The sequence below is a fragment of the Bubalus kerabau genome, chromosome 1 (genome assembly GCF_029407905.1).
Source record: "Bubalus kerabau isolate K-KA32 ecotype Philippines breed swamp buffalo chromosome 1, PCC_UOA_SB_1v2, whole genome shotgun sequence".
Classification (NCBI taxonomy): Eukaryota; Metazoa; Chordata; class Mammalia; order Artiodactyla; family Bovidae; genus Bubalus; species Bubalus kerabau.
Genome location: NC_073624.1, coordinates 266210769 through 266238323, shown reverse-complemented (window position 1 = coordinate 266238323; position 27555 = coordinate 266210769). Strand labels below are relative to the sequence as shown.

At 40.9% G+C, this 27555-nt stretch overlaps 1 protein-coding gene and 1 long non-coding RNA gene across 3 annotated transcripts in view; one reads left to right on the top strand and one right to left on the bottom strand.

Annotated features, from left to right (window-relative positions):
• The window catches only part of LIX1 (limb and CNS expressed 1), a 53441-nt gene that overhangs the window by 9467 nt on the left and 16419 nt on the right, over positions 1–27555 (top strand). Inside the window, exons 1-2 of one of the 2 annotated variants that reach the window (XM_055565399.1) lie at positions 10047–10175; positions 10604–10767. In XM_055565399.1, coding sequence (XP_055421374.1) covers positions 10618–10767 — 150 coding nt within the window. In that variant the 5' untranslated portion in view covers positions 10047–10175; positions 10604–10617. Of the gene's footprint in view, positions 1–10046; positions 10176–10603; positions 10768–27555 lie in introns of those variants that run through there. The other variant, XM_055565396.1, reaches the window with a different exon arrangement.
• LOC129640168 (uncharacterized) lies at positions 5331–9674 on the bottom strand. Its single transcript, XR_008708703.1, has 2 exons — positions 9378–9674; positions 5331–8468 (listed from the first exon to the last, which is right to left on the bottom strand). It is a non-coding gene; the product is annotated as an uncharacterized LOC129640168 (long non-coding RNA).

Genomic DNA, 27555 nt, shown 5'->3' with positions numbered 1-27555 from the left:
GAACTGGGCAATGAACTATAATATTTCTACTTTCCTGAAGCATAAGAGTTATTAACATTAATTTGAAATAAGCATTAGTTCCTTTCTGTAGTTTTTCCTAAGAGCAGGACTGTTACCATTAGCATTCATCAGAAAGTGAAAAATTGGACAAACATCCGTGTTTCCAGATTTTGAGACATGTAGTATTTCTTCCCTTTATTTTCTGGCTATTACGAAGCTTTGACTTTACCAGTGAATGATATTAAAAGAGTTTTCTCATTTCCATCTCTGAATTCTTCACATATCTTAGACACAAATTAAATAGCCCAACGTGTACAATTAGAGAAGTTTCAGACTTGAGACTATTTTCAGAATGTTTAATGATATGGTTTCCAATCTAGGAACAGTCAGTTTCAAAGATGCAATGTGCCAGCATATAATCATGCCCTTTCCTTTCTTCCTTCACCTTCTCCAACCACAAATAATAGCTAACCCTCTAGTGCTTACTACGCGTGAAGCTCTGTTCTGAGCATTTTCCATTTTAAGCTTTACAGCAACCCTGTAAATACTGCCTTTTACAGAGAGAACAGGGGCATTCAGTAGGTATGGAGGACTCTGCTTGCTCCATCTCCTACCCCCTCCTTGTAGATTTTTCTGCCCAAGCTCCCACCAGAGAAACGCTTCTCCTGGGTTCACCCAGATGCACAAGAGCAGCCACACATTTTCTCACCATGTTTGTGCCCTTGTTTTTTATGAATGAGCCTCTACAGACAGCACAGCACCTCAAAGACAAAGGACAAGGAAATCAGTGCCCCTGCATTTCTCACACGCTTGCCTAAGCCTGGGGCACCAGAACAATATAATTAATTTCCAATTATTAAAAGAAGCAAAGTCCCCTTGCCGTGTTGCTTATCAAATCTTACCCCCTTCTTCATGGCATACTTTCCTATCACTCCCACACACAATTCCTCCACTGAGGCATTACTATTTTTCCTACTCTTTTTGTCAAATGCCACTCTCACTTTTTGGGGAGCATAGTTTCTACCCCCTTCCCCATCCTGGTCTAAATCTAATTTTTCTGAGGAGGTTCAACTTAGACTCTCCTCCTCTGCATAATTTTTCTGTCCTTTTCAGTCCACATTTATCTACTTTTCCCCTTAAATGTACTTATTTCAGTTCAGTTCAGTCCAGTCGTGTCCGACTCTTTGTGACCCCATGGACTGCAGCACGCCAGGTCTCCCTGTCCATCACCAACTCCCGGAGTTCACCCAAACCCATGTCCATTGAGTCAGTGATGCCATCCAGCCATCTCATCCTCTGTCATCCCCTTCTCCTCCTGCCTTCAATCTTTCCCAGCATCAGGGTCTTTTCAAATGAGTCAGTTCTTCTCATCAGGTAGCCAAAGTATGGGAGTTTCAGCTTCAACATCAGTCCTTCCAAGGAATATTCAGGACTGATTTCCTTTAGGATGGACTGATTGGATCTCCTTACAGTCCAAGGGACTCTCAAAAGTCTTCTCCAACACCACAGTTCAAAAGCATCAATTCTTCAGCGCTCAGCTTTCTTTATAGTCCAACTTAGTTATTGTGCCATAAATTTTAGAACTCTAAATATTACCTTAAAATCATTTCTGTTATACAATGTAGCAGTCTAATATTTTGTTAACAAATTATATTATGAATTCATTATTTCTGCAATCAAATTGTAAATCTTTTTTTTAATTAATTTTATTTTATTTTTAAACTTTACATAATTGTATTAGTTTTGCCAAATATCAAAATGAATCCGCCACAGGTATACATGTGTTCCCCATCCTGAACCCTCCTCCCTCCTCCCTCCCCATACCATCCCTCTGGGTTGTGCAAAGGCCTATTTTGAGGGGTTTTTTTTTTCTTCTTTTTGACTCTATGTCATCAAGGTCAGGGTCCCCAGATAGACCAGGGCCTCATTGCTGGTTAATTTTGGTGTTCTGTTCCACTGATCCCAGAGAGACTACTTTCAAATCCTTTTCAACACTATGCTCCAGGCAGTCAACATAAATGGAGAACTGACACTTTAAGACAAAAGTACTTAGATCTCTGTTCAGGATAGCCACAAGCTCTAGTTATCATGAAAGTAAAACCCTAGCTGGCAAGCAACTAGCAATCACCCTACCCAGGGTTCATCTTCCTGCACCTACTCAACCATCTCCAGCTGAGACATGGCTGCCACCAACACACCCATGCTGTGTGGGCACCATGGTGGTTCTTATGAGAAATCTCCTATTCTAGAAGGAAGTCTTAATCGCTCCATGAATTGTACTTTAAAAGTACTCCAAGAATACTTTCACCTCTCTTCTGTATGTTCATTCAATTGCACAGTTCAGATACGTAGTATTGTTTAGAGTCCAGATGAATTCAGCAACTGCTTCTACATGAACAGGCCTGTGCTGGATACCAAGGAGGATACAGAGAAGAATGAACCAGAGTTCCTGTCCTCTGGAATCACAATCTGCTGTTAGGTAAATAACATACAACTCTTCTCTATAAGATGAATTGTTATCCCAAGGCATTTCATTCCTCTGGCCAGAAGTAAGCCCAGCCAAGTCTGACTTGATAAATTTAGCCAGGAGCATCACATCCATTTTGTTAGCATGCTTTATAGGAGATTAAGTGCTAAGACACAGGGCCACTGATGGAATAAGAGCACAGGAAAGGCCATTCATGTGGGCTGGAATCAGGCAGTAAGGCATGATGGAGGAGGTGGCATTTCCTCTGAAATTTGAGAGTAAATTGGATGGCTAGAAAGGAGAGGCAGAAACAACACTCAGGGTAGGAAGGAGGACTTGAACCAAAGCACAGGGGAAAAACCGTGCAGTATGTGTTCAAGGGCAAGTGAAGTCACTGCCTTTGCTGAAGCTAATGGAGGCTTTCTGCTAGGAAGGGTCAAGGTTGGACGGTTAAGGTGTTCCACATTGCTGGATGTCTTCATTGGTCAAGTGCCTTCTGTGAAGCTTTAATGCTGAACTTTATACTCAGAAAGAAAGCTGGAGGAAGGGGGAAACCTCACTTAATGAAAGACTTACTTGGAGATCTAGCCACTCCTCTGGAGACTCTCGTGTTCAAATTTCAAAACACAGTGAGAAAGAAAGTACCCACAATAATGCCCATCAGCTGCATAGCAAATTGTCTTCTTATTGATGGGAAAGTATTCAAAACCTCTAAAGAGGTTTGTTTTAGTCAGCTTGGGCTCGCTAGAACAAAATACCACAGAGTGGGTGGCTTAAACAACAGAAATGTAATGGTATTTCTCACAGATCCAAGATAAAGTTGCTGGCAGAATCAGCGTTTTGGTGAGAGCCCTCTTCCCGGTTTACAAATGGCTGCCTTCTTGCTGTGTCCTCACAAGGCTGAGAGAGGAAGCTATGGTGTCTCCTTCTGCTCTTATAAAGATACCAGTCCCATCATGGGGCTCTAACCCTCATCAGTTCAGTTCAGTTGCTCAGTCGTGTCTGACTCTTTGCGACCCCATGGACTGCAGCACACCAGGCCTCCCTGTCCATCACCAACTCCTGGAACTTATTCAAACTCATGTCCATTGAGTCGGTGATGCCATCCAACCATCTCATCCTCTGTCATCCCCTTCTCCTCCTGCCTTCAATCTTTTCCAGTGTCAGGGTCTTTTCAAATGAGTCAGCTCTTTGCATCAGGTGACCAAAGTATTGGAGTTGCAGCTTCAACATCAGTCCTTCCAATGAGCATCCAGGACTGATCTCCTTTAGGATGGACTGGTTGGATCTCCTTGCAGTCCAAGGGACTCCCAAGAGTCTTCTCCTACACCACAGTTCAAAAGCTTCAATTCTTCCATGCTCAGCTTTCTTTATAGTCCAACTCTCACATCCATACATGACTACTGGAAAAACCACAGCCTTGGCAAAGTAATGTCTTCGCTTTTTAATATTCTGCTTAGGTTGGTCATAACTTTCCTTCCAAGGAGTAAGCGTCTTTTAATTTCATGGCTGCAGTCACCATCTGCAGTGATTTTGGAGCCCCCCAAAATAAAGTCTGTCACTGTTTCCACTGTTTCTCCATCTATTTGCCATGAAGATCTTTGCAACCCTATGGACAGTATGGTCCATGGAATTCTCCAGGTCAGAATACTGGAGTGGGTAGCCTTTCCCTTCTCCAGGGGATCTTCCCAACCCAGGGATCGAACCCAGGTCTACCACACTGCAGGCGGATTCTTTTTCAGCTGAGCCACAAGGGAAGCCCAAGAATACTGGAGTGCATAGCCTATCTCTCCTCCAGGGGATCTTCCAGACCCAGGAATCGAACCGGGGTCTCCTGCATTACAGGTGTGTTCTTTACCAACTGAGCTATTAGTTTACATCTAACCTCATAAGGTTACATCTAACCCTCATAAGGACTTCCCTTGTGGCTCAGACGGTAAAGCGTCTACCTACAATGTGGGAGACCCAGGTTCAATCCCTGGGTCGGGAAGATCCTCTGGAGAAGGAAATGGCAACCCACTCCAGTACTCTTGCCTGGAAAATCCCATGGATGGAGGAATGTGGTGTGCTACAGTCCGTGGGGTCGCAAAGAGTAGGACACGACTGAGCGACTTCACTTCACTTCAACCCTCATAACCTCATCTAAACCTGACTATCTCCCTGAGTCCCCACCTTCTAATAACATCATATTGTGAGTTAGGGCTTCAGCATATGAATGTGTGAGAGACACAAATATTTAGTCCAGAACATGGTCTATTACATGTGTCTGAGAAAGCAACGTGGAGCAATGGAGTGTGATTAAAAAGTCTGATGTGCAAAGTCAACTCAGGGGTTAATTTGGTTTTGTTTTTGTTTTTTTTTTAACTCTCAGATATTATAATCTGATAGTAGTCACAAAAAGGAACTGGATTTCATGCTATCATTCCTAGGATCTCCCCAACAATTCTCTCTCCTTCCACTTCCTCTCATACCCCCAGCCTCAGCCATTTGATATTCTATTTCTGTATTGTAATTTTTCCAGTTAAACATCAGTAGCCTTATCAAAAGCAAGACCTATGGATGGCCTATGAGTGTTAAACCCTGAAGTTGGAGGGTCGCTCAACTTGTCCTGACTCCAGCATCAGCCAGGTTGTTACCCATCTGATTTCTCTGGATCTCCAGCTCAGGATTCACTGCCTCTCTCCTGTCTGGTGTCTAGACTCCCCGTGAATGATTAGTGTATCTTATCCTGGCTTATGAATAAAAGCCTTTTCCTTTAGTGTCCATTCAAACAATGTAGAAACTCTTCAAAAAGAATTTCACTACACTTTGGGAGAAATAATACATAGCCAGAAAAATATGTGTTCCAGACTATAGCTCCCTGACCCTCAGGGAGAAGGCACAATCAGGCAGAGAGACTTGACCTTGACTTGTGTTCATGCCCTTCTTCCCAGGACACTGGTTCCAAGGCCTTCCTCAGTCTTCTGTCATTTGCTGTTGTTCCTCTTGTGGTCTCTTCTTTGGTCATTTTTCCTTGAAAGGAGGGACTGGAATGTGAGACTTAATCACAGCCCCTTCTGAAGCCCATGACTGTTGGGAGTTTACAGTGTTGCTTTTAGCCAGAGCAGAGTATTGGCTGAAGGTTGATCAGGACACCTGTTGACATGACACAGACTGACATTCACTGTGACAATTCCAAGCTGGAAATGTGTCGTATCACGTGCATGGAGAAATACAAATATTAACCCTTTGCTTTGTTTGACTGCCAAAGACAAGCATCAGAAAAATGGTCCATAGAAAATGGTAGGTGAAGTAATTCTTGTGCAGAGTCCCCTACACTTTCCCTACCAACAACTTCACAAAGGCAACACATCTTGCATGACTTTCATGGCATCAGCTGTTCAACCAATATTTATTATGCTTCTAAAATCCTCCTGATAGATGTAGACACGCATGAAAACAACTCAAATTCCATTATAATTAGGAGTAGCTCAGAATGAGCAAAGAGCAAGACTATACATCCAGACCAAACTAAGTTAAAAATCCTAAGGCTGAGAGTTAATAGCTGTGCGACTGGACTGTACCCTGAGCATCTTTTAACTTCTTATCTCTAAGTTGTGAATGATAATACCTATTTCTAGAAGGTGCTGTAAGAATTAAATGAGAAAATGCCTAATACCTGGCATATAATAGGCACGTGATAAGGGAGACGAGAAGAGCAACTTCTTCCTACCCTACCCAGGGCTTCTCCAACTTTAATGTGCGTCAGATTGCCTGAGAATCTTGTTAAAAATGTAGACTCCGGTTCAGTAGGTCTGGAGTGGGGCCTGAGACCCTGCATTTCTAACAAGTCCCCAAGTAATATCCATGCTATCTCTCAGAGAACTACAATTTCCAGGGGAAGGGTTTAGAGATTATTTTGGGTTTGTTTTCATTTTTAAGAAGCTATTACTGGAGGCAGATCTTTAAAAAAAAAAATGAGTAGGTGCCAGCCAGGAAGATGACAGAGAATAGAAAGGCATTCAAGAGGGCAAACAGAAGTAAGGGGCTTGCTAGTAGCATAAAAAGCCTGAGAGAGAGGGGGGCCTGGGGTGTGATTTGAGGAGAGAAGTTTGGAATGAGAAAGAGAATCAAGACATAGGGCCTTCTATGACTTACCAAGGAGTTATTTGCTCTGCAGGTAATGAGGGACTCACAGAAGGATTTTAAGATGGGAGTGATTTAATCAACCATGACATTCAGAAAGATTACCTGGAAACCACTGAGGATGGGTTAGATGGGAGGGTGGCTGGAGTCAGGAGGGTACTGCAGTATATACGGTGAGATGTGAACCCATGAAGCAATGGCAATATTAACGGAGAGGAAGCGGTGATCAGAGACATCGGGATATGGAAGTGACAGAACTCTAGCACTTATTAGGTCTGGAAAGAGGAAATTAAGTTGAAAGTTCCTGTCAGTTTTCTGATTTGTGTGACTGCATAGATGATAATATCACTTTTTAAGTGGCTCAGGAAAAGAGTTTATGGAAAAGCAAATGGGTTGAGTTTGAGCAATATGTTGAATTTAAGCAATAAAAAAACGGAAAGATCTATTAACAATGCTGAAGTTACAGGAGAATGTAATCATTGGCATATATTATGGTAGACAGATGACTAGAAATAGGTTCTGTCATTCAAGAGCAACAGAGTGAAGCAAGAAAAGACGAAGACAAGGCTCTCACACAAAACACCGTGAAGGGTGAGCAGAGGAAGAGAGACCCATAAAAATGACTCAGAAGAAATGATAGAAACAGGGAGAATACAGTCAAAAAAGGCTAGGGATATGAAAGTTTCTAGAAGAAATTTATCAGCTGTGTCAAATGCAGCTAGAGGTCAAATAAATATGGACTGAAAGTTAGAATTAGTGACATTTGCCAGAGTCGTTTCAGAAGCTTAATGTAGCAGAACGCCAGATTGTGGTGGGTTAAAAATGAATGGAAGATAGAGAAGCAGAGAGAGTAATACAGAATATTCTTTCCAGCAGCTTGGGGTATATTGAGAAAATTTTAATAACTAGTAACCAAAAGTAGTCCCAAGGTCAAGTACTTCTTTTGATTGATTATTCATATATTGTTGTCTTGGGCATACATATGGCTGCTGAGAAGCAGTGAGGAGAAGAAACATTTAAAAATAGAAGGTCAAGAGAATGACTATTAGAACAATGCCCAGTAGAAGCGACACCAATTGATGTGAGACTGAAGGAAGTAAGGTGGGCCTGAGCACATGCACAGGTGGGTCCCTAGATGTGAGGAGAGATACTGCATGCTTGGTGGCCTGAGTTTGTAACGTGAAAGTCAGGATCATTGGCTGGTCCGTGAAGGCGCAGCTGCTGCTGGAGTCTAAACTGGCCATGAGGCCTTCCCTCCAGTTTGGGTGGTTTCTTCAGCACTCTTGACCCTTTGCTAGCGTTCTCTTTCACGCTGTCGGTGAACTTTGCTGTTACTACTTCAAAAAAATAAAGAAGCGTGTGTTTCATAAATAAAGCATCTTCAGATATGCTGATCTTGGGAATTCCAAACAACAAGCTGGCCCTCTTCCCTCTGCACTCCATTCATCTGGTTTTCCAGTCGACAAGAGAAGACAGAGATAGAAAGATGAGTTGTGTGTGCATGACATATGTTGCACTCTTCAGAGGTGATGACATACGTAAGACCATCAAAGAAATCCTTCAAAGTTGCAGAATAAAAGATCTGAAAACTGCTACTTTTATTCCTCTATAAATTTTACTTAGGACGTACTTTGAACTCTAATCCACACAGTTTTACATGCCAAAATTCTTGTGTTCATTTTACCTAGATAAGTATGAGTCTTCATCTTCCTACTCCAGGTCTTAGCTGAACATCATTCAGCAATGAACTAACTTAAAATAGCAGCCTAATGGCCCTTGCTGACTATCAGAGCAACAGACCGCTGGTTTTGGTTTTAGGCTTCAAGACATCACTGCTTTAATCTTCAAGACATCACTGCTGAATTCTGGAGGTCACCTACAAGTAGAAAGACAGATCAGCTGGCTCAAAAAATACTTGTTTTCCTGGACATGGGAGGGAGTGGAAGATAGGGAGCAGAAATACAATTTAGGAAATAAATGTTCTATTCTGAGTGACGTCAATTGGTAGAAAATATCACTTCAAATAGTTTTGAATGAATGAAAAACGTCTGTAATTACCAAGCTCACCTTGACCAATCAGCATACATTTTATTGGTTAATTCAATTATCCCCCCTGACAGTCTTATATTTCCCGGTTTATTTCCCAAAACACATCATAAATACTAAAAACTGCAGTTCTTAAATATATACAGACATCCAATTCCTTAGGCATCTTGATAATTTTCCTGAACTATGCCCTGTAAACTGGAAGCTGATCAGTGACCTAAGAATGAAGTAAAAGAACCAGGTGCTCTATTCAACAGCTTAGAAGGTGGTTGTGAAATATTTTTGCCTCCAGATCAAACTGTGACTCTCCTAATTTCCTGCAAAATAGCAAAGCCCTACATTTTGAAGCACATATATTCAGAAATACATCAGGAGGATGTCAAAGGGCCTAGACACCATACTACACAAAGAATGTTTGAAAGAAAAAAGCTGTTTAATCTAGAACTTGAGGAAACCTGAGAGCTTTCTACATTAGTCCGCTTTCATATACAAGTGAGAAACACCAATTCAAAATGGCTTAAGGAAAAAGCAGTTGTGTTCATTCAGGAGCTCAAACTATGACATGAGAACTTAGTTTTTCTTTCCCTGTCTCTTGGTTCTGCCCTTCTCTATGCTGGCTTTCTTTTCAGCCGTGATTTCCCCCTTGCTTGGGCAGCACCACACTTCTCTCCCATACCCCCAACAATCTAGTGAAAAAGGAGAATCCAGTCTTCCACTATTCCCAACAAAAATTATTGACCCTAAGTGACTTGACTTTGAGGTAATATCCATCCTTCAGCCCTGGAGAAGACACAATTGAAAGAAAGGTGGTTCTTTAAAGAAAGCTTTTAGGCTTTTCCTACAAAGGGGAAAAGCAAATGCCAGGTAGGCAAAACCAACATATTTCCTATGCCACCTTCGAGTACGTAGTGGGTTTTCTTGTGAAGATGGGGATTAACTTCTCTGAGGTCAGAGTCCCAGAAATGAGAAATAGCCCGCTTGCAGGAACATTATAGGAATGCAGATTTCAGCTCACTCCCCAAAAGGACCTTTTTATAGTTAAAACCATTAGCATTTGAGATGGTGCACCTTACGATGTGCCAAGGACCAGGTCCTTCCACATGTTCAGAATCAGGGCAGATGAGCAGCTGGCAGTGGAGCTGTGCAAGGAATTCGGGCATGGAGCAGAGTCTCGCCTGCGTGACCTATAGGGTCTCCTTTGCCTCGACAATTCTATTATCCTTGTTAATTTCCACAATTCAATTTGCAGTAGAGGATAAACAAACCAAGCTAATTTGATCTGGAACTTCTGCAGGCTATCACAGGTCATTTAATCCAAAACACATGGCTGTGGCCATTACTATGTTTTCTGAAGTCATCTAACAGACGTGGTCCTTAACAAGGTTTCCATGTTATTAGTTTCACTTAGAGTTTGTTTCCCCGCCCCCCAGCCTCTTGCTTATTACACAATTGCTTTCATTCTCTTTTAGATTAGGGTGGAGAGGAGCATGAAAGAGTTTTCTTCTCTCTGCTTTTCTCCTCTTAAATCTTAAAATAGGTGAGTTCCAATGAAAGTTTCATTGCTTGTATTTTTCCCTTTGCAGGTCTAAGGATCTGTGAGAAATGGGATTCATGGATAATCATAGCTCTGGACAGAATTTTTAAGGAAAATTGTCAAAGAAGGAAGAGATTTTTAATTTGATATCAAAAATTAAATTGTAATTGTAACAGGCTGCAATGTCATTAGAATTATGGTGCCAAACCCCTTCAGCCATGCTCATGAAAAGTCAAACAATTTTGTGCTAAATAGTATTTGCCTCTTTCACAACTGAAAGCACCCCACCCCCACCCCCCCAGAACATACACATACTCTGTTTTCCTTACATTGGAAATGACATGTTACACGATCCAACCCACAAATAAAATATTGTTTTTGCCAGGGTATGTCCACCCTTAATTACTGATTATTTTTCTTGTCTTTTTCAGTGAATGTTGTGTCGATGTTACAGGAATTTTGGGAAAGCAAGCAGCAGCAGAGGGCTGCGTTCCCGAGTGAAGGTGTGGTGGTCTACGAGTCGCTGCCATCTCCTGGGCCACCCTATGTGAGTTATGTGACCCTCCCAGGGGGAAGCTGTTTTGGCAATTTTCAGGTAAGAAACCATAAACTGATCAGTGAAAGCTGATGCAGACAACATAGAGTAAGCCTTTTTATAAAATGGTAACATCGTTAAGTTTTCTTGGTTGTAATGAAAAAAAAGTTGTGCCATATTCCATTACATATGAGAAAAATTGGTCAGAGGTTCTGGCTTTTAAATTGAGTAGTTTTTAATTAGGGTGCTATCCCCTGATATTGCTTTGTGGAAAATGAATTTTATAGCATTTCATTTGCCTGATAGCTGCTCCCTTTTCCCTCAAACATTTTGGAATAAGCCTTAAAGAACAAAGGAACTTGGGCAAAGTCCTTCCATCAGGGCCTTTCCATCAGTAGGAAATCTTCATGTTCATGAAATTTGTAGTCAAATAGTAATCAATCTACTACACACCAGAGTATGAACCTACAGCAAAGGCTGAGAGTCACAGGGCTGGGTTCAGGCACCTGTGCTAATCCCAAGTTCTGTTCTGAATACCTGTAGACCTTGGGGAAACATTTATCTATTTCCCTGATTTTGAGATAGGGAATAGTACCCATGCGGTTGGTTGGGAGTCATATGAGATATACATGCAATGTGTTTATCTAGTTATAGAGGTATTCTAAGTATTGTTCTGATCATTAGTATAAAGAGTCTTCCAGTTGGTTAATTCTTTATTATGTTTATGAAAGGGTATAAATGATGATACATTTCTAGTTGTAGCCCTAGATTGTTTGTACAAACAATCAGCATCAGATTATCCAGTGTGTGCAACAAATACTCATTGAGTGACTAGGAAATACCAAGCACTGGGCCGAGTAATGAGGATATATGGTAATTACTTGGAGGAAAGAAATGTACAAAAAAAGTTATAGTAATTACATCATTATATTCAGGGGTCAATGAAGGCATAAAGGTAAGAACTTCTCAGTTTACCAATCACCTTTGTAAATAGCCCTTTGGTGCAGTGAACTTTCTTAATTTTCAATAGCTGGCAAAAATTCCTCAATTATAGTTTATGGACAATGTGAAACTCAGAAGAACTCAACTTCCCCTCTTTGACAACTAAGAAGTTCAGGGGCAAGATTTCAGTGTATCTCTTTGTAGTATAAATCTATAAAACTCTGCATCATGTAATTTTTAGGACTAATCACATACTTGATATTATTTATATTTCTACTTTTACTCTCCCTTTGAACTCGGTGTGCCTCACTCATTTTGTTTCATCCGGTTACCATGTATCTGTTTTATATTATTTCAAATCCTTTGTGGAGTGAAGGGAAGATGTAGTTTAATAAATAGACCCACAACCCTATGTCTGCCTAGGGAAAGTCAAAAAAGAATTCACAGGAAGCAATCACAAACGGAGATGGGCAATTGAGGGTGTCTTTGCCAATTGGTGAAGGCAAGATGACATTCTCAGCCTAGCGAACAGAGTGTACACAGGCATGGAATGAGAGAACCACAGGCATTTTCAGAATGTGAGGAGCCTAAGTGTGTCTTTGGCAATGAAATGGTAGAAGATGGTTAGGCTCTCACATCAAGCTGTAAGTATCTTCATGCTTCGCAATGAAGAATGGGTTTTATTCTATATAAAATCAAAACCCTTGAAAGATTCTGAGCAGGTGCAAGATATATTCAAACATGTTTCAGAAGACTTACTCTGACAGTAGCATGGGGGTAATTTTAAAGAATTGCTTTCAAAACTTCAGACACTGCCAGCCAGTGGGGTCTTGCCTTCTTCTGCCCTGAGCTGTGGTCAGCAGTAGATTTTTACATCTGACTAGTGACAGTGAATTGCCTGATGAGGATGATTTGAAAGTGGTCTAGAAGCTTTAGAACAGAACTTGATGTAACTCTAGACACTTAGGCATGAATGAGGGACAGGGGAGGGGAAAGAAGGGCAGCGAGAATCCTGAGAATCCTGAGAAGAGGATTCTCTAATCCTTGTGAGTCTGCGGGTCCATCACTGAGCATTCAAGGTGAAAGCTGCCCACTCATACAGAGCTTGCATCAGACTTCCATTCAGGGGAGGCCTCCTAAGAAAACAGACCTACTCAGCCACAGAGCAAGGTCTTGCCAGCTGCTTAAATAATCTGGGTTTTATTTTTTTGTCCACGAATGTCAAAGATCTAAAGATCACCAAACATTTGAAGAAAAGCAAAAGAAAAAAGGCAAACAAATAAAAGAACAGAAACAATTCAAACAGCAGAGTACCTAAAAGAGTGTTACAAAAAGTATCTTCAGAAAATTATGAAAAGATAAGTATCCCTAAAGTAGCTATGAAAAAAGAAGCAAGCAGGAAACAGGAAATTTAAAATGTGATTGCCAGATTGGAACAATAAAATAAAAAAGTGAGTAAATAGATAAGTAGACATAGTCAGACTTTATTTTTTGGGGCTCCAAAATCACTGCAGATGGTGACTGCAGCCATGAAATTAAAAGACGCTTACTCCTTGGAAGGAAAGTTATGACCAACCTAGATAGCATATTCAAAAGCAGAGACATTACTTTGCCAACAAAGGTTTGTCTAGTCAAGGCTATGGTTTTTCCAGTGGTCATGTATAGATGTGAGAGTTGGACTGTGAAGAAGGCTGAGCGCCGAAGAATTGATGCCTTTGAACTGTGGTGTTGGAGAAGACTCTTGAGAGTCCCTTGGACTGCAAGGAGATCCAACCAGTCCATTCTGAAGGAGATCATCCCTGGGATTTCTTTGGAAGGAATGATGCTAAAGCTGAAACTCCAGTACTTTGGCCACCTCATGCGAAGAGTTGACTCATTGGAGAGGACTCTGATGCTGGGAGGGATTGGGGGCAGGAGGAGAAGGGGACGACAGAGGATGAGATGGCTGGATGGCATCACTGACTCGATGGACGTGAGTCTCAGTGAACTCCGGGAGTTGGTGATGGACAGGGAGGCCTGGTGTGCTGCGATTCACGGGGTCGCAAAGAGTTGGACACGACTGAGCGACTGAACTGAACTGAGACATAGATCACAGACAAACTGATAAAGGATAACAAAGTAAAAACTAAATAACAAAGTAAATTTTCTGGAACTTAGAGCAAAAAGACAAAGAGATGGAAAAAAGACAGGACAGGAAACGTGGGACTAATCCTGGAGGTAAACATTCATCTAATAAGAGTTCTGCTGCTGCTAAGTCACTTCAGTCGTGTCCGACTCTGTGCGACCCCATAGATGGCAGCCCACCAGGCTCCGCCATCCCTGGGATTCTCTAGGCAAGAACACTGGAGTGGGTTGCCATTTCCTTCTCTAATGCATGAAAGTGAAAAGTGAAAGTGAAATCGCTCAGTCATGTCCGACTCCTAGCGACCCCATGGACTGCAGCCTACCAGGCTCCTCCATCCATGAGATTTGCCAGGCCAGAGTACTAGAGTGGGGTGCCATTGCCTTCTCCCAATAAGAGTTCTAGAAAGAGACAAAGGAAATAAGGGGACAAAACAAATACTAAGAAATAAATACAAAGAAGAATTTGTATTAATACAAAGAAATACAAAGAGAATTTCTTTGACTTAAAGCAGCACAGATTTTCATATTGAAATGGCCCATTATATTCCAAGCAAGTTCATAACAAAAGTTACACAACTCTGTGACTGCATGAGACTTAGGGACAGCATTCTGTTCATGGATCAAAGGACTTTCGTCATTGATTTCACTGTGGGGATTTTGTTTTCTTTTAAGGTAGATTGGATTTATATGTAGGATACCTTTGGGGGATCTGATATGAAATAGGGCCAAAACTGGCAAACCTGGTCAACAAAATCAAAAACTATATCTTTGAAAAGATAAATAAGAAAGACATTTGTGAGTGTGACCTACTTATGAAGTTCTATCGCCACCTTCTCTTCATGTCTAAACCCTGCCTGCCTTCCCAGACTTTACTCAGATAGCACGTTCTCCATGAATTTTCCCTGAATCTTCCTATTAGAAGTCTCTACCTCCTCTGATTTTCCAAAGCAGTTATCCTTGTTTCTCTTCTAGTATTTAATGTTTTTTTTTACCTTATGCTACTTATGGGGCTTCCCTGTAGGCTTAGCAGTAGAGAATTTGCCTACAATGCAGGAGACTTGAGTTCAATCCCTGGGTCAGGAAGATCCCCTGGAGAAGGAAATGGCAACCCACTCCAGTGTTCTTGCCTGGAAAATCCCATGGACAGAGGAGCCTGGTGGGCTACAACCTATAGGGTCACAAAGGAGTGGGACATGACTTAGTGACTAAACAGCAACAACAGCTACTTATGTGCATGTTCGGTCTCTATAATACAATGTAAGTGCCCCAGGGACAGAGTCTCTATTCTTATATCACTAAAATGTCAAGTACTGTGTTTTGCATATAGTAAGTGCCTAATAAATGTTATTGAAAAGGAAAAAAGTGATAGTTTCTCAGTCATGTCTGACTTTTTGCAACCTCATAAACTGTAGCCCAACCAGGCTCCCCTGTCCATGGAATTCTCCAGACAAGAATACTGGAGTGGGTAGCCATTCCCTTCTCCAGGGGCTCTTCCCAACCCAGGAATCAAATTCAGGTCTCCTGCATTGCAGGCAGATTCTTTACCATTTGAACCACCAGGGAAGTTGAATGAATAACTAAATGATGAATAACAAATCAAAAAAATCAATGAAGTTTATATTTGTCCTTTTTTAGAATATTATCACTATTGACTGATATACAAAACAGTATATACTACTATATACAACATAATACATCAACTAAGGTATTTCACCTAATTCTGCAAGATGGTGGGCTAGGAAGGAAAAATCAGTAACATTAAAATCAGCTGATATCATTGTGTTCCTGTCTGTGATTAGTTTGTAAAATGGATTAATTTTAACTTATTGATTTTAAAAAAAAGCCTTCTAATTCTCTCTGAATTTCATTTATGCAAAGTAACTTTTCCTCCACCCACAATCTCACATAACCAATATTTGGCCATACTCACACCCAGGGATGTGTTATGTTTGTTCATATGTAATAACTATATTTATTATAATGTACTTAGAATATAATACATTTGACAGATCTGTGAATAGATCTAGAGGATGTAAGTCTAAGAAATTTTAATGTTTTGTTTTTGCATTTGCTGCCTTGAGAACTATGAATTTCCCAATCATCCCATAAATTTCTATCCCAAATGGTAAGACTTTCCATATGTAGTAAATTTACCATCTTCCTTGTGGTCTCTAAAAAGTAGGAAACAAAATTTTAAAAACTGAACTCTTCAGCAAGGTGGCCTCTTGGTGATTTCTCTGATCATTTCAGGGTTTCCTTTTCCTTATGTTTAAACCATCATATTTTAAGGTTCTCAGGAGGATTGTTAACATCCTTGCTTTAAAAGATCCAGAATTTCCTGAATCAAATATGTTTTGAAAATGTGCTTGGGTGATTGGCTGCCAAATCTTAACCCATTTGGCCCCAAAAATGTGATTTGAGAAAGGAAAACCAGGAAGGAAAAAAGAGAAAAAGAAAATTTCTCCAAAACCAATGTCCGTACACTTTTCTTGGTTCTTCAGAGACCGTCTTAAATGCTATTTTCACCACATAACATTTCATCATATTTTTGCCAGCAGTTGGTCTGTGAGAGCCCGCATGCTCATTCCTGCAATGCCTCTCACATAATCAAATGTCACCCTTGTGCATTGCAAATCATTTCACGATGGATTATTAACGCCAAGACCATGTGCTGGGACATGGAGAAATCATTATGCCAGCAGTAGCCTTCTTACTGAGCCATGGACGTCACCTCCAATGGTGCCAAGTAATTGAAAATACTTGAAGTGGAGTATGGGACTGGATTGCAGGATTAATCCTTCTGGTTCATGAAAGCTCTAAGAGATTACGCCCATTCATTCTTTAGAAAAGCGGTATTCAGACTGAGCTTAGTCTTCTGATTAATCAAAGGAAATCAGTCAAAAGGCTCTGGTGGACACAAACCACTGGTTTTATGAAAAGAAACCTCCCACTGAAGTAAACGGGAGGCTTGTGTCCAAGAAGACTAATTGAAGAATTTTCAGTTCGTTTTGATACCACAACCCCCTAAAAAACAGAGCCAGAGGGAGATAAATCAACCATAAATCTGCCTTTTAACCATGCCTTCATAAACTACTTTGGTATAGAAAAAGAGAAGTGAAAATATGAGTTGTTTTTGAATTTCTAAACAATAAATAAAACAATCTATTGTTACTAAACTATTTTGCTTTTAGAAAGTTATACTGAAACACATTAGTGCTTATTGTCTTTTATAAAAGAAACTATCTTCAAATACTGCAGGCATTTAGTATGAATTCATGCATTTTGGATGTATTCTCTCCATGCCATTTTTGTCTAGGCAGTTAATCCTTCCCTAGCCACATATCATGACCATGAAAACTTGCAATAATTTCCATTTTTTACAATAAGAGCAACACAAGAGCCATCAGCTCAACGTCTGGCTCCCCTCTTGATGAACTCAGAAGGAAAGCCACTCATTGTTTCAGCAGCTGTTTTTGTTTCCAAATCCAAAAGGGGGAACTTAATTGAGTATTTTCTCTTATTTTATATTTTGATTAAAAGTTTTGTGATTCAAGTTTTTGTTTTCAAGCCAGTGACATAGTCTTCCCTATAGTCTGCTAGAATGATTTGGGTTAGTGCACTTTATTCTTATTTGGAATAAAAAGTAAAAACTCTTTTGAGTATAATACTACACCATGTGATTATTTATGTATATGAGTTTTGATTGTATAAAAAATATATCCCCTGGCTAAAATATTGATGTGATAGTTTATTTGACGCTTAAAACACTAATTCACTGCGGTACCATACTTTTTTTTCACCTATTTTGTGGTACTTGGGCTTTTCGTATCATGCCAAGCACCATATAAAATTGAGACATTTAATATTTCCATAAAAATATGTTGATTGATTTTTTTCTTTTCTTTTCATTTTCAACCAGTATATGGCATGTGTAACAAGGTCACACAGTTGGGAGAAGTAAGTGGGAGAACACTCATAGCAGATGAGTTTCTTCCAAAGCACTGTCTCTGAGAGGCCTTCCATTTTTATGCCAGTTGGTTTTCACACCAAAGCCTTTGCCTGGAAAGACTACTTTTCTACAGCCAGTCACCTGGAAAAACTACTTTTCCAAGGTACATATTACCCAAAAGAAGGATAGGTATGTTTCATTTGTTTTAGTTACTTTTAGGGCTATAGTATCTCTAGTCCACCCCCCTCCCCAAAAGTATATATGATGAAATTAAGGCTCAAAAAGAGTGAACGGAGCACCTAAAAGCACACTTCTACATCAGCAGGACTAGGATTCAAGCCCTCCCCTGACTCTAGAACATGTGCTTGACTCCATGCCACCACCCCTAAAGAAAGCTGAGCGCCAAAGAGTTGATGCTTTCAAACTGATGCTGGAGAAGACTCTTGAGAGTCTCTTGGACAGGAAGGAGATCAAACCAGTCAATCCCTAAAGGAAATCAACCCTGAATATTCATTGGAAGGACTGATGCTGAAGCTTCAATACTTTGGCCACGTGATGCAAAAAGCTGACTCATTGGGAGAAAAAAAAACCCTGATGCTGGGAAAGATTGAGGGCAGAGAGAAGAGGGCAACAGAGAATGAGATGGTTGGGTGACATCAGTGACTGAATAAGCATGATTTTGGGCAAACTCTGGGAGATAGTGAAGAACAGGAAGCCTGGCATGCTGCAGTCCATGGGGTCACATAGAGTTGGACATGACAGCAACTGAACATTTTTAAGGCAATAAATGCACTTTACTATCAGATATAAAACATATTTTAGACTTTCATAGGTTGCATGATTCTTCTTTTTGTTTTAAAGTATTAAATCACAATGAACTAAGTTTATAAAGTTAAGTTTTTTCCCAAGAGAGAAGGACTAGGAGAAAATTTGATTAATTCATAGTCATGGCTAAATGGAATTGTAATGTTCTCTTTTTACTGATTATTAAATAAGGCCTAGCCTTAACATTCCATGCTCCAAAGAAAGATTTAGTTCCTGCCATAAAATTGAGACTACTGCCTTGCACTAATGCTGTTTTAATGTCAACTATTACTGTTTGAAATCAGCCACGACCTCTTCTTTGTCACTAGATGTGTATACCTTGACTCAGACGCACGACATGCTATGCAATGTAACTTAACTTCTAAAGGAGGTATTTCCTGGTAGAAATCTCCACAGGAAAGCATCCTGTTTGGCAACTAAGGAGACTCAAAGATAGGAAGATTAGTTAAAACCCCTTCCCATTTGAAAGTCATATGTCAGCTAATGATCCAGGCTTTAATGGCTTGCCTGTGAAACTGGAAGTGAGTATTGTTTTAATGAGACCTGGTTATCACCCAGAACTCTTTGCTGACTTTTCATCAAGCAAAGTGAACAGAGATAGTTATTGCTGTTCCCAGTAGAACCTCCACATATAGTGAAAGATAATGCTTTGGGAAAGGCTCCAGGTAAATCGACTCGGGACAATCTCCAGAGGGACAATCCCCAGCCTTTGCTATTAAACTTGAGGAAGATGCTCACAGTCTTAGGAGTTGCTGAGTGAGGAAGAAAGGCTGACTTCACCTTTCCCCACCCCATCCCTGCATCTCTCTCCACACAATCAGAGCCAAGTCCTTTTACATCAAAGCAACTGTAAAAATAAACCAAAACTTTGAGCTCTGATCAATCCATCTTGTCTTCACCTTAACTTGAAAAAAAAGAATAAGAAGAAAAGAAAAAAGGGAAAAGAAAAAAAACCTGCAGGAGCCAAGCACAACATGGTTTTGTAATAGTTGCCAGGGACCTGGGTCTAGGTATGTGTGTAGAATAGCATTTGCAGCAGAGGTAAAGGAAGGAGGAGGCCAGGTGGTTTATATTATAAAAATAACATTCTGACCCACCATGTGCGTGAAACGTTTCTTTCAGTTGACAGGAACTGGGTGAGTTTTCCCTGAAAATTGGACTCCCAGACCAGCCCCTCCCCCACACCTAGCAAAAACCATCCCCCCCCCCCCGCCCCCCGCTATTCCCAGCACACACAGAGCTCCAAATTGTTCCCAATGTATTTACAGCCAGCCTGACCTATGGGGGAAGAGACACCATATTAACTTGGGTGATTGAGTCTTAACGGTTGCCCTTTTTCTCATCACCATCTGGGAAGGAAAAAAAAAAAAAAGCTAATATATCCACAATTAGATAAATTGGAGCATATGCACATGTTCATGCTTAGACCAGGGCAGTCGAGGTCTTAAAGAACTGAAAGGGGACAATTAGCATCAGGGCCTGGTTTGTGTGGCATTCTTTGTGCTGATGGCTTGCTGTCAGGATGAAAGCGAGGTGTTGGTGACACTGGCCAGAGCTGGCAGGCCGTACATGCAGACTCTGCAAGTCGCTTGCTGAGACCTGGACTCCGAGTCACACCAGCAAATGCCCCCCACCACCTGAATGACAGGCTTGACAGCCTAAAGAATCTGGGCAAGAATTCTCACCTCGCACAGAGTCCGTTTATTTGGTTTTGCCACCTGCAAAGCCCCAGCTTGGGAGAGCCCCTTGGGTCCGACGTGCTACTGAGCAAAGGCCACTAAATAACACTGACCTGCTATTGGCCCCAGAGAAGATGGCGTCTTCAGCTCCGAGTCTACATGTAGACACGGTCTGTCAAATGTATAATACACAACGGGTCTTTTTCAAAAAACCTGCTCCTTACCAACCACTTTTCAGCTCCTCAGCTACCACTGGTAGGCACAGAATAAAGTGTACCTAACTTGATTTGGGATCTGCACACTTTTATTTTTCTTGATGTCTTTAAAATGTAAATGTGAAAAATTCTAAAAAGTCTATTGTTTAAGATGGAGAAAAGTCACTTATATTGATATCTTTCCACAGACTTTCTTTTGAAAGCCCTTTAGTTGGGGTGTATGGACAGAAAAATATTAGTATCGGGAAACAGTCACTCAATACATGTTCTAATACAAAGCATGGGAAAAACTGTTAATAAAATGAGGAATACTAGGAAAGTTAATATTCAGAATATAAACTGTGTCATCCTGGCTGGAAAATGTTTCTGTGAATAGTAATGCACTTATAATAATTTCAATTTTTATTGTTATCAATAATTAACAATAAAACTAGTATCTTATAGGCATTTCTATGTTTACAATATGTACATGACTGCTAAAATTTTATTTCAATGAATTTTTAAAATTTCTGTACATCCTAAAAAAATGGACTAACTACCATTTTATTTCAGGACAGCCCACTGGCTGTCCTGTTTATTTATTAAACCAATAAATCTTGGTTTAATTTTTCTGTTGTATAGTATGACACATGGAAAATTATCATGAAGAAATAAGAACCGCTGAGTAAAAAGGAATATTGAGACTTCAGTTAAGTTAGAAGTGCCTATATACTTCCTAAAGGCTTAATTTTAGAAGAACAGTCATAAACGATTTTTTTTTCAACCTGAATGCTGCTGTCCCTAACTTTTGTGTAAAAGTAATTTCTCTAGTGAGAAATTAGGCTGTTTCATGTTAGCAGAGGTGGATATACTATTGCGATATTGAGATTCATAATGAAATATATTTTGGCCCCTGCCCAAATGCCCCTGACACCCCTAGGATTTCCTAAATGATAAGAGTGATAAAGGTATCTTTTAGTATTTATAACAAATAAAGGGTTATACCACACCTGAGTTTATGTTAATGAAGTGGCTTTTGGGGAAGCTCATAGTGATGGTGCCTGGTTGCTAGGAGGATCAGCCATATAACGAGAAGTTTAGAATTTTCAGCCCCGACCTCTGATCTGATAAGGGAGAGGAGCCAAAGATTGATTTATGCACCAGTGGCCAAAGATTTCGTCAATCACGCTTATGTTATGAAGACTCCATACAAGTCCTAAATGGTGGGATTCAGACAGCTTCTAGGTTGGTGGTGCTGGGAGAAGGCATGGAAGCACAGAGTCCTTCCACACACACCTTGCTCTATGCATCTTTCTCTGACTGTTCCTGAGTTGTATCCTTTTATAACAAATCAATAATCTAGTAGGTAACTAATTTTTATGAGTGCTCTGAACTGTTCTAGCAAATGATGGATGCTGAGGAAGGAGTTGTAGGAATCTGTCATTTTTAGCAGTTTGGTCAGAAACACAGAGGACAGCCTGGACTTGTGTGATTGGTGTCTGAAGTGGGGTAATCTGGTAGGACAGAGCCATCTATGGAATCTGATGCTATCTCCAGGTGGACAGTTTCAGAATTGAGTTAAACTGTAGCATACCCAACCTAGACAGCCTATTAAAAAGCAGAGACATCACTTTGTCAACAAAGGTCCATCTAGTCAAGGCTATGGTTTTTCCAGTGGTCATGTATGGATGTGAGAGTTGGACTGAAGAATTGATGCTTTTGAACTGTGGTGTTGGAGAAGGCTTTTGAGAGTCCCTTGGACTACAAGGAGATCCAACCAGTCCATCCTAAAGGAGACCAGTCCTGGGTGTTCATTGGAAGAACTGATGTTGAAGCTGCAACTCCAATACTTTGGCCACCTGATGCAAAGAGCTGACTCATTGGAAAAGACCCTGATGCTGGGAAAGATTGAGGGCAGGCAGAGAAGGGGACGACAGAGGATGAGATGGTTGGATGGCATCACCGACTCAATGGACATGAGTTTGTGTGGACTCCGGGAGTTGGTGATGGACAGGGAGGCCTGGCGTACTGCGGTTCACGGGGTCTTAAAGAGTCGGACACGACTGAGCGACTGAACTGAACTGAACTGTAGCATACCCAGCTGGAACAAGAGAGTTAGTTGGTGTGAAGGGGAAAACCCCACATATGGTGGTGACCAGAGACTGTTCTCCCTCTCAACCATGAAGCCAGTGAAACTTCTGCTGCATAGGTTACTTCAAATCACAGGCCAGTTTTTAAAATGTGTGATTTCTTATTGCTTTTCTCATACAAAATCCCTCAAACTGTGTAAGCTTCAGGTCCCACACAAAACCTGGTTCTGCCTCTGCTGATTAGAAATGAGACACAGAATGGACAGAAGCTACAGCAACATTCCTCTAAGGATAGTCCTGGATCCACCTGCCTCAGAATCACCTGGGAAGCTTGTTAAAATGCAGACCCCCACTGCAGTCCATCTGAAGAGACTCTGACTGGGAATGTGCATGTTATCAAGTTCCCCAGGTGATCTTACCAAGAAAACTAAAGGTTTCGAATTTTTGGTTGGGACTGCTGGCCGAGGCTTAGCAATGGTCTTTATAACATACCCTGTGGGCTCCTAGTAGCTTGTCAATGATCTCACATCCAAAATAAAATAAAGAGCCAGAAGGAGCTGGTCTTGGGAGAATTTCTCATCCGGTGGAGCCGGAGAAGTTTAATTTAAATGACTTTTTGCTCTTGAAGGGTTACCAAATATATCTTAAAGTTGTTGAGGTAAAAACCCTTAAAATTTGTGTGGTAAAACTCTCAAGTCTCTTGGCTCCATTCTTAACCAAGGGAACAATTCCAGACAGCACAAGAAAATTCTAACAGGGACTGACAGTTGATCTCCTGTTCTAGTCACAGCTGGTCTTTCTCCATTTTCCTTATCCCTACAGTCCAAGTGAAGAAAAGAACCAAAAGGACATAGGAGAGAAGATGATATTAATATAATTGTTAGCACATGCCTTCATCACTGAGGACAGTTTCTTGAGACCCTACACTGCTTCTTCCTTGGCCTTTTCTTTTAAAAGAAGTTGAGTTCATCATGTGGGAATGGGAAGAGATATTCTTGGAATCTTATGTCAAAACAATCCATGGAGTACCAAGTATTTAGCTTGGGCTAAAGTATGAATTCCCTGGTGGCTCAGACGATAAAGCGTCTGCCTACAATGCGAGAGACCTGGGTTTGATCCCTGGGTTGGGAAGATCTCCCGGAGAAGGAAATGGCAACCCACTCCAGTACTCTTGCTTGGAAAATCCCATGAACAGAGGAGCCTGGTAGGCTACAGTCCATGGGGGTCACAAAGAGTTGGACATGACTGAGCGACTTCACTCACTCGAAGTACTATCTATACTGATTTGGGGAATGCTGGGAGAGTTTAGCCAAATTATCTCTCTTCTCTATTCCAAGGTAGGTGACCATTTCTGTGACAAGCTGAATAGTGTTGTGGTTAAAAATCTGGGCTTTCAGTCTGACAGACAGGGGGTTTAATCTTGCTTTGATAATTTTTTAAGTTGTATGATTTTGGGCTATATAACCTCTGTTTTCTCAAGGGAAAAGTAAGGATCACAATAAAATAAACCTTACAAGATTGTGGTGATAACTAAATGTGACAATCGACATAAAACACTCAGCTTGTACGTGCGTGCCAAGTCACTTCAGTCGTGTCCAACTCTTTGGGACCCTGTGGACTATAGCCTGCCAAGCTCCTCTGTCCATGAGATTTCCTAGCAAGAATATTGGAGTGGGTTGCCATTTCTTCCTCCAGGGGATCCAGGGATCAAACCCACGTCTCTTCTGTCTCCTGCATTGGTAGGTGGGTTCTTTACCACTAGCACCACCTGGAACAGCTTAGCTCAGCACCCAGCAACAAGGATTACTATTAGTGAGTTCTGCCTCAAGGAAATGGCAGCCCACTCCAGTATTTTTGCCTGGAAAATCCCATGGACAGAGGAGCCTGGCGGGCGACAGTCCATGGGATTGCAAAGAGTCAGACACGACTGAACAACCAAGACAGACAGACCTCAAGGGTGGGCTGAAGAAGTTCCCAATTACCTGATGGGAGCAAAGCTTCTGTGTTAGCTATCTGTGGCTGGGTAACAGATTGCCACAAAACTTCTCATTGTCTCACTCTTTCTGAGGATCAGGGATCTGGAAGCTGCTTAGTTTTGTAGTTCTGGCCCAGGGTCTCCCAGAGGTTGCAGTCAAGCCTGGAGCCACAGACATCTAAAGGCTTGATGGGGTCTGGAGGATCAGCTTCCAATCTCCCTCAGAAGGCTCTTGGCAGTAGGAATTAGTTAGATCCTTAGCATGTGTACCTTTCAGTAGGACTACTCACAACACAGCAGCTCACTCTTCCTAGAGAGAAAGCAAGTGTGACCAGGAAGGACCACAGTGCCTTTTATAATCTAATATCAAATGTGACGTACCATAGCTTCTGCCGTATTCTGTTGGTTACACAGACCAACCCTGTACAGTATGGGAGGGGACTGTACAAGTGTGTGAATACCAGGAGGCAGGGATCGCTGGGGGTTCTCTCAGAGGCTGGCTACCCCCACCTTTAAATAGTTTTCCTGAGCAATGCCACAGATGCTCTTTTTTTTTTTTTTTTTGGCTTTAATTTTAGAGCTGAGAGGCTTTGAAATGATTATAGTTGTTTATAATCTACCGGCAAATGAAAGGCATCCAAGCATCAAGATAAATGTCTGAGTGGGGTCTTCTAGCCTCTTGAAAAACATGTGGCTCCACATGCTAAAGAAATCCACAGCTGCCTTTAGTAAAATCTTGACTATTAAATATTCCAGCCCTGCACTTTCACAAAGTGCAAAGGACAGAAGTTGTCTCTCTGTGTTAACAAGTAAGAATGGTTAGCGGATAAGTCATGGTTTACAAATCTGTATTTATGATTGGGGTCTGGCTGACAAACAGCAAGAATAAACCATACAACCTGGGGAGTCCAATTCCAGCAGGAAGTTGCTTTGAAATAACATCATACTTCATTCACTCCCCAAATGATGTCTTTGACGACCAGTTTGGACACATCAATAAAACGTCCTGTCACTTACCATATTTTATTTTCTTGCAGCATTTCCCACTGTTTGATGGTAACTCTCACAGTGCCTGTGCTTTCAGCGCAATCCACACTCGGATTTCGATTTGCCAAGTAGATTGCTTTTGGCCAAATTTCTTGTCCAAACACAGGTCCTTACAGTTTGAGAGTTCCCACTAAAAGATCCCTAAAGAAAAATATGCAGTTTTACTGGCTTGGATTTGTAGCTCCAAAATTTAAAAGAAAGCGGCTGGTTAACATTACAGACATTTTGAAGTACTTGTCTTTCAGAAATGCAAAGAACAATAGCAAGGAAAGCCTTTGATGGCTCAGAATTTATTTTATTTTATGTACTTATTAATTGGTACACTTTCTCCCCCATTTTAACCAAAGACTCTGTACATTGAAACAATAAAATAAGTAAAGACATGTGTCTTCTTTAAAAATCTCGATACTGGTTAAATCTCAGAGTCCTTTTCCATGCTTTCTGGGTAAAGGCTTTTTCTGTTCTCTCAGCCCTGCAGCACTTTGATCTCAGAAGCAGTGCCATTTGGTTGTAAATGTATGTGGCGCCTTTGATCTAGTACTTAGCTGGTCTTATTTAAAATAGATAGCTTCTTTTATCTAAGTCGTGTTTACTAGGTCTCGCTCTATGAAAGATGGTTTAAATTGCTATTATTTAGATAGAAAGTTATATAAAGTTTCGTAAGAGTGCCCAGATCTGAATCTAATTCTCTAAATTCTAAAACCCCAATGGCATTATTATATGTTTCATACAGCAAATTCTTATTAAAATGAGCTGCTTTTACAGATGTCAGGTAATATTTGCAAAAACTCTGTTTGCTTTTTAACAGGGAACTGATTTTCCAAAGAATAATAAACATATCCTACACTCGGGCAAAATGAGTACTCTCAGAGCGCCTAACTAAAAGGCCAATTTTTCCCTCTGCAATTCACATATTAGTATATTTTTCTATTACTGGATTATGAATACAACAAAGGGTATATTGAAATGGGACTTCTAAAAATTAATAAGTGTATATCTTAAATTCTCTTCTTTAAGAGGATTTCTTAAATACTTTGTCAGTCGCTTTAGTGATGGGTGCTTTCAATTTCCTAGGCTATATTCAATTATTCATTCAACAAACTATGTTGCAGGGGCAAAGACAGAGAGAGATTAGGTCAAAGACTCGGCCCTTAGGTTGCTCACAGCCTGGGGTTGGGCGGCAGAGCGCTAGTAGACAATTACACCTCAGTGTGGTGTGTGCCTCTTATGGATGCTGGTCCTCCCAGCCTGCAACCGGGAGTGCTCAGGGAAGGTCTCCTGGAAGAGGTGGTACCCAAGCTTTAGTGAAAGACTACTGACTCAGAATTCGTATCCTGTACAAATATTTCCAGCCAGATCCATAACTGCAAAGACACCTCTCCCAGTCTCCACACCCCTGGTTTAAGGCAGCTGGCCTAAACCTTGAGAGAGGTCTAAAGCTTGAAGGGTGTTGCTGCCTGAAGCTACCTGAAAAGCTTATAGATTGCCATCCAACAATAAAGAGAAAAAGCCCAAACCATCTTTCACAGAAGCCACTTGGTCCTAACCTGAAGGTTAAAAACACATAAGCCTGAGGTACTCTCATAGAGTGTTACCACATTCTGAGTATTTTCAGTGCTTTCTCTATATTAATGAATTGAGCCTATCCTCAACCCTACGACACAGGGACCACTATTATTCCCATTTAGATAGGAGGAAATTGAGGCACAGAAAGACAAGTTTGTCCCTGGTTTTTCAACTAGTAAGTTCCAGAGTTGGAATCGGAACCCAAGGAGTCTGACTCCAGAATATATGTTTTTAATTATTGTGTTAAACGTGTCTCCCATTTTCCTTCGTTCCTTACTTTCTTTTCTCTGAAATAAAGATTTGAGGAGGGCCCTGGTAATGAGTGCAATCACTGAGCACAGAACAGTTGCCATTATTACTTTTGTTATTATTTATTAACAGAGCGTGAAAGCCTCTCGTACATAGTAGGCATTCAGTGACTGTGAAATAACACTAAAACATTTGAAGACTAACCAAG